An 18,952-nucleotide genomic window follows, 5' to 3' on the forward strand; every position below is an offset into this window, starting at 1 on the left:
AGGCAGGAAACAGTTTTAAGACAACTACCGGAGCCGCTGCAGCAGAGAGTCAAAGACATACATGAGCGAGGGAAGAGAAACCCACCCTGTTACTGAACTCCACCATCTTAGCAATGATTTCCTTGTCAATGCTGGGGAAGATGGAGTCGGCTATGAACTCCATGTCTCTGCTGGTGAGCTGGTCGACAAAAACCTGGAAACGCAGAGTCAGATTTCATGAAGAAGGAGGAAAGAGAAACATACTCTAATACATTCGCTGGGGCTCAGATGAGGATCAATAACATTTTGAGTTTGACAAATTATATATATATATATATATATATATATATATATATATATATATATATATATATATATATATGGAGCTTTTTATGCTGCAGGAAAAAAAAGTATATGTAATCTCGACTGTTCCTGACCTGTGTGAATCTGTTGAGGAAGGATTTGGGAAGTCCCTTCCTCCCGCCGCCTTGAGTGAAGGGGTTCTGGCAGCCAAAGATCTTGGTCTTCTCGTGCTGAACCTGGAAGCTCAGGCCCAGTTCAGGGATGTAGATCTCTGCTCGGTGATCGAAGCAGGCGTTCAGACCCTCCAACACCGACTGAGAGGCCAGGTTCAGCTGTGAGCGCAGGGAGCGAGGCAAGACAGTGTGAAACTACAGATTACATCATTGCTGTTTTACAGTGATCTGCAACAAAAACGAACGCCGAACGAACCTCGTCCAGGACGACCCAGTGGCCTGCCTTCAGAGCCGCCAGAAGGGGGCCGTCACGCCACGCGAACTCCCCTCCTTTCCCTCCCTCCACTGGGAGATCGGTCCCAAACAAGTCGGTGACATCCTGTCGGAGGGCACACGCCGTCAGCATTAGAGCTGTTTAGTCTTTGAAGTTTATTTCAACGCCTGATGAAAAGCTGCTGAACTTAAAGAATTACCGTTTGCTCGGACAGGTTGATTCTGACCAGGTGGTTCCCAGAGGCCTTCGCCAGCGCCGCCACCAGGCTGGTCTTACCGACACCCGGCGCGCCCTCCAGCAGCACGGGCCTCTGCAGCTTCAGCGCCCGCAGAAGCCTCTGGGCGTTCATGGCGGTCGTGCCCGCTGCGATGGCGTAGTCTGACAGGTTGCGGCTCTCGGTCTGAGGCCCTGGGTGGAAACACAGAGTCATTAGATTCAGTCAGGAGGAGGGAAAACTCAACTGTACCTACGTATTAGTAAAGAAATGCTGGTTTTAGTGAGAAAGTTCACTGAGAGAAAAAACAGATATGAACGTTCCTGCAAAAGAAGAATAATGGCCACAAAGTATTGTTTTTATGACGTCACAATGAGGTTGACCTTTGACCTTTTCGTTTCTTAATCACAAGAGACATTTGTGTGAGATTTCGTCATAATCGGCACATGAATTCTTGAGTTATGGCCCAAAAACGTGTGTCATGAGGTCACCGTGACCTTTGACCTTTGACCACCAAAATCTAATGAGGCAGTAAATGGAATTAAAATTACATCTAGCGTCATAAATTCATCAAGAAACGTTAAAATCCACACCTAAGGCGATGTAGAAGGGGTCAATGCCGAAGAAGTCTTCTCCCCACTGGGGTTTCCGCGGCAGGCCGCTGTCATAGACTCGCAGGGCGTCCATCATCTCTTGATCCAGCTTCGTCATCTTGCTCAGCCGCTGCTGCAGGAAGCCCAGGCACAGCCGGCGAGCCAGGAGGGCGTTGTCTGCGTAGGACACTGTGGTTCCTGCAAAAAAAACGGAGACACCTGATCAAATTTCCGAAACACGCCCTTCAACAGATGAGCTCTCGGTGGGAGTGAAGAGAAGCCGTCGGCGCACCGGAGCCGATGCCGTCTATGTAGACCAGACATGCGGCGTGGATGAAGGCGGTCACAGTGTCCAGTCTGAGGTCCCACTCCGCCTCCTCTTCGTCTTCCAGGGCTCCCATGGTCATGAAGCCGTCCTCGTCGCGCTCGCACACGGTGTTGAGGAAGTTGACCCACGACAGGATGTCTCTGACGCTCAGGATGCAGCGGCGGCCGAAGTCCTGCCGGGTCAGCCACTCGATGAAGTCCAGCATCAGCTCGGCGACATCGCAGCCTGGGTTTGGATCCAGAGAGGCAACATCAGTTACATGGTCGGGATTACGTTAATTGTTCTGCATATGTATTCACCACGGGCTGGATCGTTATGTAGCTTAAGACTAATAGTATATCAGCAACTGTGATGATGTAATGATTATGTAATAATGGTGTTTAAAAGGTTACCAGAGGTCAAACTGCCTCAAAATTGCTCATCCAAATCTGCGACCTGGACGTGTTTTGTTTTTAAACATCATCTCTGATCTACTTTACCGTCGAGCGAGAGGCCGGCGCGCAGGTTGTGCTGGATGATCTGCACCAGGTCGCTGCGGCTGTTGCTCTGAGGACACCAGATCTCTGTGAAACGGTTCCTGAGGGCAGGAGAGAGCTGTCCCCCAAAAAAAAACAGACACGCACACCAAGTCAGACTCTACCCACGACCAGCTGTAAAATAAAAACATGTTAAAACACGTGTGAAAGGTTCAAATTCACTTCTTACCTCCTTCTTGCCAAAGTCTCCTCCAGGGTTCATGGTGGCGACCAGACGGAAACCCTCGGCTGCTCTGATCAGCTCCACGTTGTCGTTGTCTCCACTGCCCTTCTCTGCCAACACCAGGGACTTCTCTGTCTCCAGAACGCTGCCCACAAACGCAACACGTGTGACGACACGACACAAGCCTCATTAACTGTCATTAGCAGGAGCAGTAAAAGCTTCAAGTCTCATCCAAGTCCATATTTTAATGGGCAAAATGTGTTTTTTTATTCTATAAAAACTGCTATCGCTTTGGTGATGTTCAATACTTTAATATGAAAATCTAATTACATGATTGTTACTGGATGAATTTAAACTTGGGTCGTGGATCTTGTTAAGAGATGTGTGTGATTGTTTCTGATGCTGTGTGTATGTGTTTGTTATAACAGAATATAAAAAATGATATGAAAAGTATAAGTAGATAAATACAAATAAGGTCAACGGTGGTTATAATAGAAGCGTCATCTAAGTGTAGTTTGTGATAGGAAATGCAACTCAGGATAAAAAAATATATGTCCTGAGAGTGTCGTATATCACAATTGATTGATATTAATAAATAAGTGTGTGTGTGCAAGTGTGTGTGTGTACCTGTTGAGTCTTTCCAGCACCGAGTCATCTGCCAGGGAGATCTCATCCATGAGGAACACCCCGCCCTCCTTCATGGCCAGCACCAGGGGGCCGTCATGCCACTGGAACAGCCTGCAGTCCTCGCCGTCCGGCTACACACACACACAGAGACACACACACACACACACACACACACACACACACACACACACACATACACACGACAATAAGTTTCAGGAATAATAAGAAGGTTCACGTCAGTGTTCACTGTAATTGTTATCTTGGGGTTTGACTCTTCTTGTCTATATTTTTTCTTCATGTGCAGATTTGACATGTGCAGCTGCCGCGGCCTCGTCAGTACCTGGTGCGTGTGTCTGACGGGTCGCAGGCCTCCCAGGAAGTCGGACGTCTCCATGTGCAGGTGACAGTTAACTGAAAAAAACTTGTGTCCAGCCAAAGCGGCAAACAGCTGGCAGATTGTAGTCTTTCCACATCTGGTGAGGGAACAGGAAGTGAGATGAACGATGATCGAAATAACTGCATGTGCAGAAAATAAACCAAGAAACGGTGTTATATACATGCACACGTATTTCTTACCCGGTGTCTCCTACGAGCAGGACAGACTCGCCGAACCGAAGCGCCCGCCCCACCAGCACGGCCAGCCTCCTCATGCCGTGCGTCCACACCACATGGCGGAACTCCTCGGGAACTCCGGCGATGCTGTCGATGAAGGGACCTGGAGATCGGAGCGTCAAGACAACGTGACCGTGTGTTCACCAGACAAGCGCCATGCTCAAAAATGTTTCATAGTTTTTCTTCCTGTAAATTTCCCACCAGGAGCATGATGGGAAATGATCTCAACGGAATCTAGTCTCACAAATAGTGACCCTGCAAGAGACAAAATCTTATAGTGTGAGACTAAAGAGTCTGAGACGCTATAGACGTGAGAGGGCGTCAGAATCAGATCACTGGGCCGTCAGATAACATGATTATCTTCTGACAGCAATCGAAACTAAACACTGACGGAGTTCTACATACGATGACAGAGTCTCTTTACATTTTGATTCGAATATTTGATTATTCATCCAAACTTTTAATAGAGTTCCAGTATATGAACTGCAGCTGTTAATGCATCGGTACGTAGTAATGTTGTACTCACTGAACTGGCTGGTAACCTGTTTCTGAGAGAACAGGTTTTCAGGGTTGACCGTCCTCTTGAAGTGCTTCTCCAGGATGGACAGGATGGTGGCCTCTTCCTCCGGCTTCCTGACCCGTCCTGCCAGCAGCATGTATCCTGTGCGGAGGAGGAGACGACAGCTTTTGTTTAGGTGGGAGCGCGGGTGTCGGCTGGTAGTTTTTTAAGAGAAAGCCTCACCGTCGTCCGCCAAATGCTGCAGCCAGTCCTGAGAGGCCTCCGTCTGCTCCTCCAGCCTGTAGCGGTCGGCCCAGCGGAACAGGTCTCGGAGGGTGATGAAGCCGTGTTTCCCCGCAAACACGGAGGAGCCCCGGCGTAAGGACTGGAGACACAATCCGCACAATTACAGACAGGATCAGCCAAATAACTCGGTGGGTAACACGACGAGAAAAGCAAGGTAGATATAAATACGGGAGTGCACTGTCACCTGAAGGTCTTGCATGACTTTGACCAGCTTGGCGCAGTAGGACGGGGGCAGGCGGCACCTCTGGTTCAGGATGGTCTCCAGCTCTCCACTGGGCAGCTCGTCGAAGTGCAGCTCCACAAAGCGGTTCCTGAAAGCCCTGGAGAGAACCTGGAGGTGGAGGTGGTGGTGGGAGGGCAGTTAGTCAAGAGGAATCATTTTGATTTTAGATTTTATCTTGACAGTGAGAAGCAGGGGGCGACCCGTGTCCCGTCTTTCTTCACTTAAAAAAAGAGGAAGATTCATATGCAGCTGAAATTGACGGTATACCTTTCTACCGCCGTAGAGCCCCGGGGGATTCTGGGTGGCAAACAGCTTGAACCTGGGGTGAGCCTTGATGACTTCCTGCGTCTCGGCCACAAAGAGCTCCCTGTTGTCGTCCAGCAGTCTGTTGAGAGCCTCCAGGACGTCGGTGGGTGCGAGGTTCAGCTCGTCCAGGATGATCCAGTAGCCTTTCCTCATGGCGTCGATCAGGACGCCTGGAGCGGACACACGAGCGAGCGGCGTGTTAGTCTAGGGCAGCGCCGGATTTCGATAGCAGACACGGGAAATGCTGCTGCGGTGTGTAACACTGGATGAATGGATTCATTATGCAAAGTGCCAATCACTGGAATCTAATGTATCATCATATAACTGCATCTCCACTTCACTGCAAATGACCCCGATGATCTTTGAGTTTCTAATAAATAAATGAGGAAATGAGGAAATGACCAAAAGTAAAGAAGATAATCAATAGACTTATCAATAAGGGAAATAATTGTCAGATGTTATCGTATCATGTAAAGAACATTTCAGGTCGCCGTTCTCTCACTGAGGACGTGACCTCTGTTTCCTCAATAGTCCCTAAATCCCTGCTCCCTGCTGCTCATTGATGTTTTAAAAGGTTTTTGGAGAACAGTGGAGCTCTGTGGCACAAACACACACACACACACACACACACACACACACACACACAGCTAATAGAAGGACACATTCAGTGTTGATGTGGGTCTTTTCAGGGAAGATGGGGTTTATTCCTCTAATAAATGAAAATGCAATGAAAAATGACTTTCTCTCTAATATCTGCCTTAAATCTAAAATCTGAGTTACTCTTAATTTATTTACATCATATCTCACCTAGATATTAAAAATAAATAAATTGCATGTATGAACGTGTGGAATCTGTGACAGAGTCCTCGTACCCTCTTTGAACACCAGCTTGCCCCTGTCATCCGAGGAGTAGCAGCCGATGTACTCCTGGATGTCGGTGTGCTCGTGGTTGTTGATTCTCACGCACTGGTTCCCCGTGGCCGCGGCCAGCCAGCAGATCAGGCTGGTCTTCCCCACAGACGTCTCCCCCTGGATCAGCACCGGGTGGGTCCTGTGAGGCCACAACATGGAGAGAGAGAGGGAGGGAGATAGAGAGAGGGAGAGAGTGATGAGAGGACAGACCACTGATGTGTTATGAGCTCAGTGTAGATTGATGTTGTAACCTGAGTGCACCACATTGCCCTGCCGGGGTATTGAGTGGCGAGGAGGAAGCGCTGACTCATGCAGCAGCCGGCGTTGACAAAAACAAATGAGCAAAATGAGAAAAGTTTTAACATTCGATATTTCCCCACTTACTGTTGGTGACGAGAAGAACACGTCGTAACTTAGCAACACTATCAATAAGTTGGATTAACATTTGATCAAATGAGCGTGTGTAGTGTGACGACGTAGCGAGGAACCAACGGAAAATGATCACTAACTTCTTTGGGTTCCCCGTTATGTTTTCATCACTGAAACTCGTCACAGCGGTGGTGAGCGCCGTGTCCGACACATACGGCTGTGGACCTGATGATTATCGCCCAGTCCATCATCGATTTCAGGGTGTTCTGACATCTGACATGAGTGAACCCCTCCCCAGGAGCACTATGGAGTCCCTAGCTGACATCCACCCCACACACCTCAATAAGATCCTCAGCGCTCCGCCAGGGAGCTCATGAGTATCCCCCCACACACACACACACACACACACACACACACACACCTATGCAAAAGGACAGAGTCCAGAACCAGTGCTGTGCGTGAAGGTGAGCCCAAGTATTTCTAGTTGGTACCGCTTCATCTCTTGCACCAACAGCCTTGTTCCTTCCCCACCCAAATGTCGCAGCTGCTGCTGATCATGTGCATCCCTCATGCTCCATGTCGCAAAACAAAAGTCGTCTCTAAGTGGTTTCATGAGCATGTGAACACGACAGCCGTCCCCAGTCGGCAGACAGCGTGAACGCACAGCTGACAAATCTGCAGAAATGACGTGGCGTCATCACGTCAACATGGAGCAGAATAAAGAGCTCGGTGAGTTCGTATAATAGAAGGAACCCAGATATCAGAGGAGTTTTGCTCCTGTAGCGTTTCCCTTGATACAATCGTAAACTCTGTCAGCGAATGTACCTGCTGCCACCGTGATAACTTTTTGTTGACAGTTTGTGTTTGTCTCTGTCCCCGTTCCAACGTGACCCCGGCTCCATCCAGCTGTTTGGGATGAACTGAAACAGTCGTAGCGACATCAGCATCATCAACACCGACGGCCGACCTCGCTAATGCTCTTAGGAGATCAGGATGTCATCTGTCCTTAACAGAAGCCAAACAGAGGCATAAAAACTAATCGCCTCCTGCCTGCACGCGGATTCAGTCCAACCACATTTCTGTCCTCGCGCACTCTGGTGCCTTCTTTCAACAAAAGGCCAGAATTAGCTCCGGCAAAATGAACGTCTAGACACTCATAAATGAACCCATTGATTTGGGGGTGGGGGTGGGGGCGGGGGGGTGTCATGAGCAGGCGGTGAAGCTGGGCGACAGTTTTCCTACCCTGCAGATACCACTCTGGCGAGGTCACGGAGGTTGAGCTTGACCGAGGCAGTGAGGATGTAGCTGGGGTCTACCGCTGGCTCCATCTCCCCCTGGGACACCCAGTAGCCCTCGACCTCCACGCTGGGGTGTCCCGAGGGCGCCGGGATCGGCTGCAGGAAACATAACAAGAGGCTTTTCATTATCCGTCCACAAATACCAAAGAAATTACAGGCTCTAGACAATTTGAGAGGGTTACTGGTTTTAAAATAGAAATTTTTCAGATACAACATCTCCACACTCTCTCCAGCTCTGAGAGTCTCTTACCTGTTTGAGACACTTGGTGTTTCCCATCAGGATGTGCTGACACACCAGTTTCTGGACAAGAGGGTGGGAGCTTCTGTCCAGCTGAGTCAAGAAGCTCAGGCAGAAACCCTGCAAACATGGAGCAGGGAAAAGGTCAGCTCCGAGCACATGCAGGCGATCGGGGACATGTATCAGACTGTTTCTGTCTGTGCGGGCCCTACCTCGTAGAGAGAGCGCTGCACACTGTTGCAGGGGTTCGCTGCCACATACTTCAGGGCCCTGCACAGGGTCCGCAGGCTGTAGTGGGGTCTGTGCCCCGTCCCATCCACCAGGTGCGAGTTGGCCTCCTTTCGTACCGCCAGGTAAAAACTGCACACGAACACAATCAGTAAAGAAAAATGAAGGAATGCTTTGGCAACCGGTTTGAGCCTAATGTGGGAATCTGCAAAAGTTTTTTTCTCAACTAAGGAAATCATTTAAGAGATCCTTCGGTGGCTCCCTCAGCTAAGGAGAAATTACACCTTAGGTTTCATACTTCAGTAGAAAACTTAAGGTGTTTTGTAGAAACCAGCCCCTAGCGCTTTACTGCCTTAAATTTTCTTTTCTTCTCTGGACGCACAAAACTTTCTTCAGCCCCGAGTATTGCCCGAGGGTTATAAATCCTCTCCAAAAATAAAGCAAATCCATAACGCAATGTTCTCTCATGTTCTCTCTGCCTTACAAAGACGTAGGGAAACTCATTTAGAGCCACAGTTTCTTTCATCATTGACTACAACTGTGCTAACTTGAATTGACCTGCTGCAGCGTTGCGGTACGTGCTGACCTTATGATGCCGCTGATGACACTCCTGTGGGGATTCAAGTACTTGAGGTAGTCTGTGACCAGAATCCGCAGGTCTCCCTCGTTCTCCAGCTCGTCCACATACAGCTCAGTGAACCTGCAACACAGAGAGAGAGAGAGAGAGAGAGAGAGAGAGAGAGAGATGTGGTGTTACTGCTGTGGTTAGGCGTTTCTTTCCCTCTTTAACATCTTTAAAAACTGAAATAACAGATCAGTCCAGCATGACGCTCACCTGTTCCTGAGGCCCAGAGGCAGGTTCCTCTTCCCCACATCAGTAGCTGGGTTCATGCAGGCAAAGAGTCGGAAGTCTGGGTGGCGAACCAGGGGCTCTTTGATTAAAGAAAACAAAAACAAACAATATTATCAACACTCTCATACATTTCAAATACATTAATGACAGTGACACAACTCGAGGCCAATCAGTGTGATGTCACATCGAGTGTCTGTTAAGTGTTAAAGGCTCAATTTGAATGTTTTCATCACAGGATTTGATCAAATCTCATCAAACCCCTCGACCCAAATGTTCCTCACCAGTGTCTCCGCGGTCCAGCAGCACCAGAGACCCGGCGCTGCCCTCCAGGAGTCCGCTCAGACACTCCAAGGTCTCTGCTGCCGCCAGGTTGATCTCGTCCAGCAGGACCCAGTGACCCTTCTTCACTGCCTGAGCTAGCGTTCCCTACAGAGGAACACACAGGGGTCAGAGCTGCTGCACAGAGGACACGCAGGAATAAAGCTCAGGCCATACACACCTGTGCATGAATGTGTGTGTGTGTGTGTGACAGTTTTAGACACTTGTTTAGCTTCTTATCGTCACAGGAGACATTCAGCGAACATTCAGGTGTTGTATGTGCCTGAACGATTAGGTTGCCCACTGTCCCTTTAAGAAGATTTTAAGTCGTTTACCTCCACGAAGGCAAAGACCATGGCGGTCTCACAGGCTCGGATCTGCTGCTGGGTCTGACTCAGCTTTGCAGCCAGCGCCTCCCACTGCTCCTGTAGCAAGGAAGCTGCACAAACACACCAAAACACCAAATATCCGTCATTCGTCGTGTTGCAATAAGCAGCACACCGCACTGTTATCATCGGTCTGATACGCTACCGTTTGATTTCTCCTGCAGCTCCTTGGTGAGAGCAGACTTGCAGACGTGGTCCATGAGTTTGAGCAGATCCTGCCAGCGCTTCCCCCTGAAACAGGTCTGAACGTGACCCAGGAAGGTCAGGTTCTGCTTCCTGGAGTAGGTCTGGGAGAAGAGGTCCTCGAAGGCCTCCCGCAGGGGAAGTAGGATCTGCTTGTGGTCTACTGGTTTGTACCTACATTAGACAGAAAACTAGAGTTCTCAGAAATGTGGGACTCACTTTGAGGAACTCCTCTGAGACAGTTCTGTAATTCTGATGGAGAATGGTGATCGACCAGGTCTGTTTTTTCTTAAAACTGTGCTAAACATTTTTTTCCATCAACAAATGTGAGTATCCCTGAGGCCGAACAAAAATGTTGAATGAATTTTAAATGAATGAATTTTTTTTTTTTTGCTTTAATTTTAAGCATAATTCAAATTAATTTGTTCATTTGAATTAGAGACTTGATGCAAAACGTTCATGTCACTCACCCTCCGAGCAGGTCGGCAGTGTCACTCTGCTGGTTCATGTTCACGACCCGCAACCTGTGTCCTGGATTGAACACACAATACAGCACATTTGAATCAGTGGTGTGAACACAGTTGTAGACATTAATAAAGCGATTTAGGGTTCAATGACATTTCAACAGTTGGACAGGAGGGGTCAAGGGTCAAACCAGCACCTGTGACTCTGGCCAGGTGTTGCACAGTGGAGGTCTTTCCGGTTCCCGTCTCTCCCACCAGAAGAACGGGCTCTCCTTTGAACACACACTCTGCCAGCTGTTCCAGCAGCACAGCAGAGGGGCGAGTGGCAGCGAACGTCTGGTTTTCCCTGTTCATAATAATAATAATAATAACAAACACGGTCAGTGATTACACAGTGGGCTGTATTTGGATGTGGATACTGGTGAAGTTACATTATTTTGTCTCCAGTGTAAACACATTTAATGACCTGGAAGTTGACAACTAACTAGAGAATATGCAGTGTCTAATGTGCTGTTGTAGTGAGGACACCCTTCCTTTTCTGAATACCACTAGATAAAGATGAATGACGGCTTTTTAATACATGTAATACATCAAAAGTCAAGTATAATGCCCTCAGATTACTTTACCACAGTGGCTGCACACACTGATCTCAGTTGTTGCATGCTACAATGAAAGTTCACACTTTGTTTCAGTCTAAAAGTTTGACACCCACTCATATTGGATTTGGGAAAGAATCAATGTGAATATTTGGGTGTCTCCCGATGGCGGAACCATTAGATGGGTTTGTTTATCGTAATGTAGTTCCAAATCGATTCAACGGTAATTCAATTTAGCAGCGGTGGGTCTATTTGTCTATTTGGTTCTATCAGTGGGTGAACAAAGGTCAAAGGGGGCCGGGTGCGCAGGATGTCCCACTTACACACTCAGCTGCACCGCCTCGGTCTGCTTTCGAACCAGGGTCACTCTGCCCACCGAAACCTCCAGCTCGGTCAGCGAGATGCCGGGCTGATACATCTGGCAGAAGTGCTGGGCCTGGAAACAAACAGCAGCCGGGAGTCACAATTACAAGATGTGTTTTTTTTGTATAAAAAGAGAAAAAAATCCATATTGGTGACAGCAATTCTCAAACTACAAGGGGCTGAAATTTTCCTCATGTAGAGATCCCATTCACTGTATGCCAAAAACCATCAGTGCTGCAGGGTTGTTGCTGACCTTTTCTTTGGAGATGTTGAGCTTGCTTCCGATGATCTCAGCCATTCGCAGTCGGGTCTCAGGATGAGACAGCATGGCTGTGAAGCAGTCGAGAGCCTAACAAGGGGAAAACCCACAAGAACGTGTCAGCCAGTGAAGATAAAACACACTGAAACACAGCGACTTGTCCAGACAGCGCTTTGACACACTGGCTTGAATCTACAATCCATTTAAGGAGTGGTATGACCGAGCAATGCCACACGAAATACAACTAAATGCTCGGTTACGTGGGAAAGACACGAACCTCCTGGAAGACGTATTGTGCTGTGGCAGAGGAGGTGCTATCGAAGCTGACGCTGATCCGCTCGCACCACTTCAACAGGTCCCTGTGGAATCATGAAGAAAATGAAAATGAACATTTATTTATGTATTTTCGATGATCACAGGAGACAATATGTCATATCTGGATAACAAATGAGTAGTGGAGTGAAAGGCATCAATTACAATCCCCAAATCAGCCTGTTATTCAGGTGTATATATTGTATAGGATGATCAGGACAAATAAAATACACCATTAAGTGGAGGCTATTGAAACAGAGTTCTGCATGTAGGGACATACAGGCACATATTTAAAGTGAACCACCAATTTATAATTCCACTTTTATGACAACGACGGACTCGTGATGGAAAGTTTAAACAAAAGATGCAACTGGACTAGAGATACTGTGTTTTCTATTCCACATATGCACAAGTAACACAACAAAACATGTTGTTAGTGTGTATGAAATGAAATGAGACGAAATGAGCAGAGTTTTCCTTTATCCTGGAATGTGGAAAGCTGGTATTATTAATAGCTTAAAGGCTTACGCTGTTTAACAGTGAATGAGCCTTAAAACGAGCCGTCATGACTTCTGTAACTTTGTGATGTCACAACAAAGCAGTCACCACTTTCAGCCACACCCCAAACCCCGCCCACATGGACCCACCATCCAACCTTGCAGGATTTGGTTTCTTCAAGTGTTTACCTGAAATCCTCTATATTTTTATTCAGCCAATCCGAAGAGAGGCTCAGAGCCTCCTCTCTTCTGATTGGCTCACCGACCTGTTGTTACTAGAGCTCCAGAGAGAAGCCTGAGAGAGGAGATGTAAAACTACACTGAGATGGTTTTTGGTTCTTAAAACCACAAATATATCTTCTTTTGGATCAACACGTCATATAAAACACAGAAGTGTAAAATACGGGACCTTTTACACCATGAACTCCTAATGACCGAGACCAGCACCGATGAGCATCGCCAGCCAAGCTATAAAGTCAATTACACTGATCCATGAAAAGCAGGCAGAGCATTGATTTGTGTCTGAATCTTCACCAACACATCACTAGACAGAAAGCTATGGAAAATTCAAAAGGTGTCAGGGCGGCTGACAGTGTCTCTGAGTGAAGAGGTGTTAATAAAGCCGTTACCTAATAAGGATGGCCTGATATAACCAGGAGAATCTGTGATTCCAGCCCATCGTCCAGAGGACAGTCCAATCAATAACCTATTGAACACAGCAGCAGCTAGTGGAAAGCTAATTAAAGTCACGGAGGCTGCTGCTGCAGACTGGCTGGTGGTGTGAGTTGTGACTCTTTGTAAGACAAAGAGGGCTAAAGCTTTCTATGTTTGCCCTCACTGATGAGCACAGTCGGGATGACCTGCTGCTGTTAGACAGTAACCGTGCAGATAATCCTGACAAGTGACTGGCGGTGGATAAGAGTTAGATGTAAGTCAGTACAAGACTTAAAAATAAATAAATAACCCCATAACAAAAACACGAACACACTGTCAAGCTGACTGAATAATGTCAAATGACCTCAGCGACAGGGCTCTCCCCTCCAGTGGTGTGCCTTTGTTCTCAGACTTGTGCTGCTGCGAGTCGTCGGGGGTTTGGACGCCGCTTGTGTCCGAGTCAGAGTGTCTCTCCCCGGTCAGCTGGCAGTAGATGTCCAGGAGTCGGTCTGCCACCACCGTCAGCCTCGGGTACCTGCTGATGAGCACCTGCACACAGAGAGAGACGAGGACAGATTCTGTGATCAGCAGCAACTTAAGACAAGGAAATACGATAAATATTAAGGAAACTGCTGAAAAATAAAATATGACAACACTCACCTTCTTCAGCTCTTCTCTTGTCATGTTGCCCATCTGCAGCTTGGTCCAGTACTTGTCCAGCAGCACTGCGTGAGAGTTCTGCGGCTTGTGCCAGCTGCCACCACTGTGGTACATCCTGCCGATCACAAGCATTACTTTACTTTACCTGTCACTTACGTCTTGACAACTTCTTTAAGGTTTCAGAAGAGAAAATTCAACAGCCATGCATTGATAAAGGTAAATAAACGTAAACATGTGAGTAAGTGTGTAAGCGACCAGGTGAAAATGTGGTTCTTGTGTGTAGCCTGTTGATTCTAATCTACAAAGACACAAGATTTTTGGGGAAACGAGCAGATGCAGCTGAGAGGAGGCGACAATGGCGAATTTTCTGACTGTGGCCATTAAGAACAGGAACCTTTAGACGTGGTCTGACAACAGAGCTGCTGTTGCATACTTACATCTAGATGTTAACGACACTCTTACCTTCTTGTTGCAAAGAACTGAAATCCAGGCGCAACATCGATGCAATCCTCCCGTCCTGGAATCATCAGCTTTTTATTCTCCATTAGAGGCAGGAGCACAGAAATCTACAAGAGAACAGGTCAGTCCAGAGGTGGGTTGTGGCAAAGGTACAGAAGGTTTAGTAATAAAACCTCTGTCCGGGCTGAGCTATACAGAGTATCTACACAGTTTCTCAACAAGTTTCAACCCACCACGTCCAGAGGTGCGTGGTCGATGTCCTCCAACAGGATCCAGTGGCCTTTAGACACCGCCTGTGTCAGTGTTCCCGGCTGCCACACAAACTTCCCTGGAATATCAGTGCAGCGGTACATCCCCAGCAGCATCTGTCCCACAAACACAACACAAGGGCAAATTTCCAGCCTGTTAAAAGGGCACTCCAGCAATTTAGTACTGCACTTCTATAAAAAAAAAAAAAAAAAAAAAGGAGGGGGCTCACAAGTGACATATTAATAAAACATGGTCACATTCGAAGCCGAGATTTCCTGACTTTCAGTTTCCAGCGTAGGGATCTCGCAATTCCCATAATGCAACTTCACAGTGTCTTTACTTTGACCGTAACTGCCTCTTGAATGCTCACTGCTTTCAAACCTCCTCGTTTGTAGTTCAGGCTTTCTGTTACAAAATGTTACGCCTCAAGTCCAAGCACATATAACACTCAATTCAACTCAATTTATACAGCACCTTTCATGTAAACATGCAGCCCAAAGTGATTCTCACACACACACACACACACACACACACACACACACACACACACACACACACACACACACACACTCTTTCTGAAGATAACAAGAGATTTTGCCGCTCCACAGTTCAGTGGCATAAAAACAAAAAGCAGCCTCAGCAGTATTTCACACATAAAGGAAGATTTAAGAGAAAGGCAATGGAGGACCTTAGTGATGCGGGAGGAACATAAAATGAAAGACAATCTCTGACGCAGGGAGGACCGAGGCCATTTAAAGCTTCAACAAGTAAAAGAACTTTAAAATGTATTCTTAAAAAAGGCACAAGTGGCCAGTGCAGAGTCTTAAGCCGAGGGGGTAATGCCATTTGTTTTTTATTACAGATAACATCACTCACAACTTCTCCAGAGCCAGTTTCAGCCTGTCAGAGAGCAGCACTCCTCAGAACCGTCTAATTTATCTAATTTATTGTGTAAAATTGTCAGAATGAACCTTTTAGTTTAGATTGAATCCACGCTCTCTTACCTTGCTGTCGGTCTGATCCCCGAGCTGGACCTTGAGAATCTCTGTGGCCTTCGTGTGTCCCGTGACAGCGGCCGTAAACTCGACCAACGCGGTTTTACCGCAGCCGATGGGACCCTCGAGGAGCACGGGCTTCTGGGAAGCTACAGCCAGCGCCAGTCTTCTCAGGTTACGGCAGGTCGAGTCCACCAGCACCAGATCTTTTTGGTTCACCTATGAACAACAACATTAGGTATTGGAATTGTAAATTATGGGGAAAAAAAGCAACAGTTTCATGCGACAGGGCACGTACCTGTTCGGCCTGTCTGGGAGCTATCCTGGGGAGCACAACCCCACAGACTGCTACGACGCTCTGGGAAAGGTCCTCTGACACCACCTGGCCCCTGGTAAACTTATTAGCCTTCTCCTGGCGCCACATCACAGAGCCCTGATTGGCTAACACCAGGGCCTTTTCTACCTCCAGCTGCTGAGTTTCCTCCAAAGCTCTACACAAGAAACAAAGGTCATGACATGCAGCTTAGAAAACATAATTACAGAATCATTTTCCTTATTACAGATGGCTAAAGGCAAACAATGCTTATTTCTTCTTGTAGATTATGAACTCCCTCTCATTGATTCATCCATTCATCAAACAGGGATATTAAAAGGAATATGTGTACAAGTGTAACTGTATGCATACAGTATACTGTGCTGTTTTAGAGCCATTCAGAGCATCCAAACTAAATATTTAAATGAATAATAGAAACAAAGGTACGTACTTGATCTTCATGTGCAGGATCTCATCATTCGACAGCACCTTTCTCAGAAAGATGGTTTTCTGATTATCAGTCATGTGAGAGACCAGTGCTAAACAGTGGGCAGTGTAGCTGTTGGAGACAATGGGAAAACACGGTTTGTTTAAATAAGCAGAGAGCAAAAACATTGTACAAAAGGCATACGACAGTTTAATATTGTTGTAACAAAGACAGATATGGGAGGGAAAACACAGAGGGTCACAACCATAAATTGTAGAAAAATATGACCACATGATGCGATCAATAGTTTGCTGAAGGGATATTTTGAGTGTAGATTATTGGTTTACTGCTCGCTGCCAGGTTTCCTGCCTTATTTACTGCCACTGCGGTAAATGAATCGTGTCAGCTGCATTAAAAAGGATGTATCTCACACAAACTTCTTTCAATGCTGACAGAAACTTACTCTAATTAAAGCTGAGACTTGGCGCTTTAATGTAGCATCTATTACAGTATTTCAAACTGAATGTGTTGAAGCTCAGACCATTTTTGACCATTTTCTAAAGCATATCATGGATGTTTAGATTCTTGGGGAGATATTCCTTTCTAATAATAGACAATCTGACTTGTGATAGTAAGAAAAGCACAGGTGTGACTAATAACATTAACAACGATGGCTCTGTTCAGTTATGACAGTGTGACAGTGTGACAGCACCTGGAGCCTATAACTGAGGCAGCTAAACAGAATACAGAACATCAATCAATTAATTATTTACACCTGAGCTTCTCCTACTGTGACACGGCAACATGTCTTCTGTTAAAAAGGCTTGAACCTTATTGAATAACCCATCACAGTCAACATCATTTCAAAGTTAAATTATTATCAGGCGGGAAAATCTACCGAAAAATGACAACATTACTTTGACAAGCAATGTTTCAAGTCCTTGCTCGCTGACTGCCAAAACTTAATGAAGTAGAAATAATGACTAGAAGAGTTACGCTCTTACGTGTGGAGCACGAAGCCTCTACAGGTGTAAAGAGGAAGCAGGTACGTACCCTCGGACCATGACGTCGCTGGTGAGCAGCTGGGACACGCAGGGACTCCAGTCCCAGAGCATTCGAAACTTGGCACAATCGCTCTGTAGGAAGCGCAGGGTGGCGCCCATGAGGTCCCGCATCTTCATCCTCCGGGGGCCATACTGAACAGTTGATGACTCTTCACTGGTGAAGAAGAGCCTCTGAAACACTGGGGGGGCATTGTCGAAGTACTTTGCAGCAAACCTAACAGAGAAGAGTAGAAAATTAATTATTATTAATTAGGAAATTAGAATAATTTTTTTTTTAATTTTTAATGTTTAATTTTTAAATGTTGGTGCCCCGGTTAAACAAATAAGATAAATAATGTAAATATGACAGCTTTAGGGTTACTGAGTGGTCAATTTTTGAATTTTGTACAGAGCAGGGCTAGCTTTTTCCCATTGCTTTCCAGTCTTTATGCTAAGCTAGGCTTACTGCATCCTTACTTCAGCTGTGTTTAATGCACAGACCCTACATTTTTCTCCCTATCCCACTCTCAGCAAGAAAACTAGTAACTTTATTTCCCAAAATGTTAAACCACTCCTTTAATGTTCAGGCCCTGTGTTGTAGAGGGGGGACCTCGTCATAATACCTTTATTATTAATATTTATGATCTGCTCAAAAATGTCATATTCCTAGATATATGTTTATTTTGATTATGTGAAGGTGAAAGGAAACAAAATACAGACAGAGAAAAAGTGGTGGTAGAGGGTGTGAAAAGGTCCCCCCCAACACATTTTTCCCAAGGGGGCCCCAACCAGGTTAATCTGGCCATGTGTACAGATGCAGCACTAAAGTCAGGATCAGCATCTTTACAGGTAGGATGAAGAGAGTGAATGTTTCAAAAGGCACAGTGTGGTGAGAACAGGGTCCACTTACGCCTGTGCATCGGGACTGATGCTGAGGAGTTTGCTGAGGGCCACACACAGGCGCTCGTGGAGGTCGTGGTTGATCCTGCCGCCAACTCTGACCCTCTCTGCGTTCCGCTCCAGCAGGTCCAGAATCAGCGGCCGCAGGTGTCGTGCTATCAGCAACGTATAATCCTTCTCCAACAGCAGCTGGGCCAAACACTCCAGAATACACTGTCTGTCCTGCTGGTTCCATATCTGAGGAGAGATCACATGGGCACCAATGAAATATTGATATTTTTAAAGAAAAAGTCTGATATAAACCAATGTTTCTTCAAAATATTTACAGTTTAGGCAGCAGCATTGATTTAGCACAACATACATACAGTATATACAAAAACTATCTGATTTGTGTAATTACTACTAACATGTGAAGGGAAGGTTACTGTTTGCTGCACAGAGGACACGTTTTTGAATCACAGTGTGAAATTAAACTGTAAATACATTATTATGTGTCATGCAAGCCAGGAATCAACATATCTTACCTGTTTTGACAGATATTGGCTGAGTTCGTTGTGACTTTTGTCAACATGTCTGGATATGGTGCCCAGTGATGACAGGCTCAATTCTAAATTTTCCATCCTATCATTTGTCGCTCGTGGGGGAGCGTTCTACAGCGGAAACGGGCTCGCGCGGTCAACAAACAGGTGTCCTGACTTACTGTTATTAAAGCAAACTGTGAGGTTCATTACGAGCTTGTCTGTGTTAGGTTGTATCACAACACACAAGCACGTTCCCGTTACTGCTGTTAAAATCCTGTCCACATGTGAGTGAGACACTAATCCTTCCGGGTCAACTACG

General features: G+C 46.5%; 1 protein-coding gene across 1 annotated transcript in view; it reads right to left on the reverse strand.

Moving 5' to 3' along the window:
* The window catches only part of mdn1 (midasin AAA ATPase 1), a 42,827-nt gene extending 23,923 nt beyond the window's left edge, over window positions 1-18,904 (reverse strand). The window contains 39 exon segments of the mRNA XM_056405436.1: window positions 86-193; window positions 417-614; window positions 712-834; window positions 929-1,137; window positions 1,537-1,734; window positions 1,829-2,089; window positions 2,344-2,458; window positions 2,570-2,708; window positions 3,191-3,321; window positions 3,531-3,663; window positions 3,767-3,905; window positions 4,329-4,463; window positions 4,545-4,686; window positions 4,792-4,938; window positions 5,098-5,306; window positions 6,009-6,187; window positions 7,660-7,811; window positions 7,966-8,073; window positions 8,166-8,313; window positions 8,768-8,881; window positions 9,017-9,113; window positions 9,316-9,460; window positions 9,688-9,791; window positions 9,884-10,095; window positions 10,392-10,452; window positions 10,583-10,731; window positions 11,305-11,417; window positions 11,598-11,693; window positions 11,881-11,962; window positions 13,431-13,615; window positions 13,727-13,841; window positions 14,189-14,292; window positions 14,419-14,550; window positions 15,439-15,648; window positions 15,728-15,920; window positions 16,194-16,301; window positions 17,223-17,447; window positions 18,123-18,349; window positions 18,637-18,904. Of these exon segments, the coding sequence (XP_056261411.1) occupies window positions 86-193; window positions 417-614; window positions 712-834; window positions 929-1,137; window positions 1,537-1,734; window positions 1,829-2,089; window positions 2,344-2,458; window positions 2,570-2,708; window positions 3,191-3,321; window positions 3,531-3,663; window positions 3,767-3,905; window positions 4,329-4,463; window positions 4,545-4,686; window positions 4,792-4,938; window positions 5,098-5,306; window positions 6,009-6,187; window positions 7,660-7,811; window positions 7,966-8,073; window positions 8,166-8,313; window positions 8,768-8,881; window positions 9,017-9,113; window positions 9,316-9,460; window positions 9,688-9,791; window positions 9,884-10,095; window positions 10,392-10,452; window positions 10,583-10,731; window positions 11,305-11,417; window positions 11,598-11,693; window positions 11,881-11,962; window positions 13,431-13,615; window positions 13,727-13,841; window positions 14,189-14,292; window positions 14,419-14,550; window positions 15,439-15,648; window positions 15,728-15,920; window positions 16,194-16,301; window positions 17,223-17,447; window positions 18,123-18,349; window positions 18,637-18,732 (5,742 nt within the window). The 5' untranslated portion in view covers window positions 18,733-18,904.
* Between the last annotated feature and the right edge of the window lie 48 nt (window positions 18,905-18,952).

This window comes from Seriola aureovittata, chromosome 19 (genome assembly GCF_021018895.1).
Source record: "Seriola aureovittata isolate HTS-2021-v1 ecotype China chromosome 19, ASM2101889v1, whole genome shotgun sequence".
Taxonomy (NCBI): Eukaryota; Metazoa; Chordata; class Actinopteri; order Carangiformes; family Carangidae; genus Seriola; species Seriola aureovittata.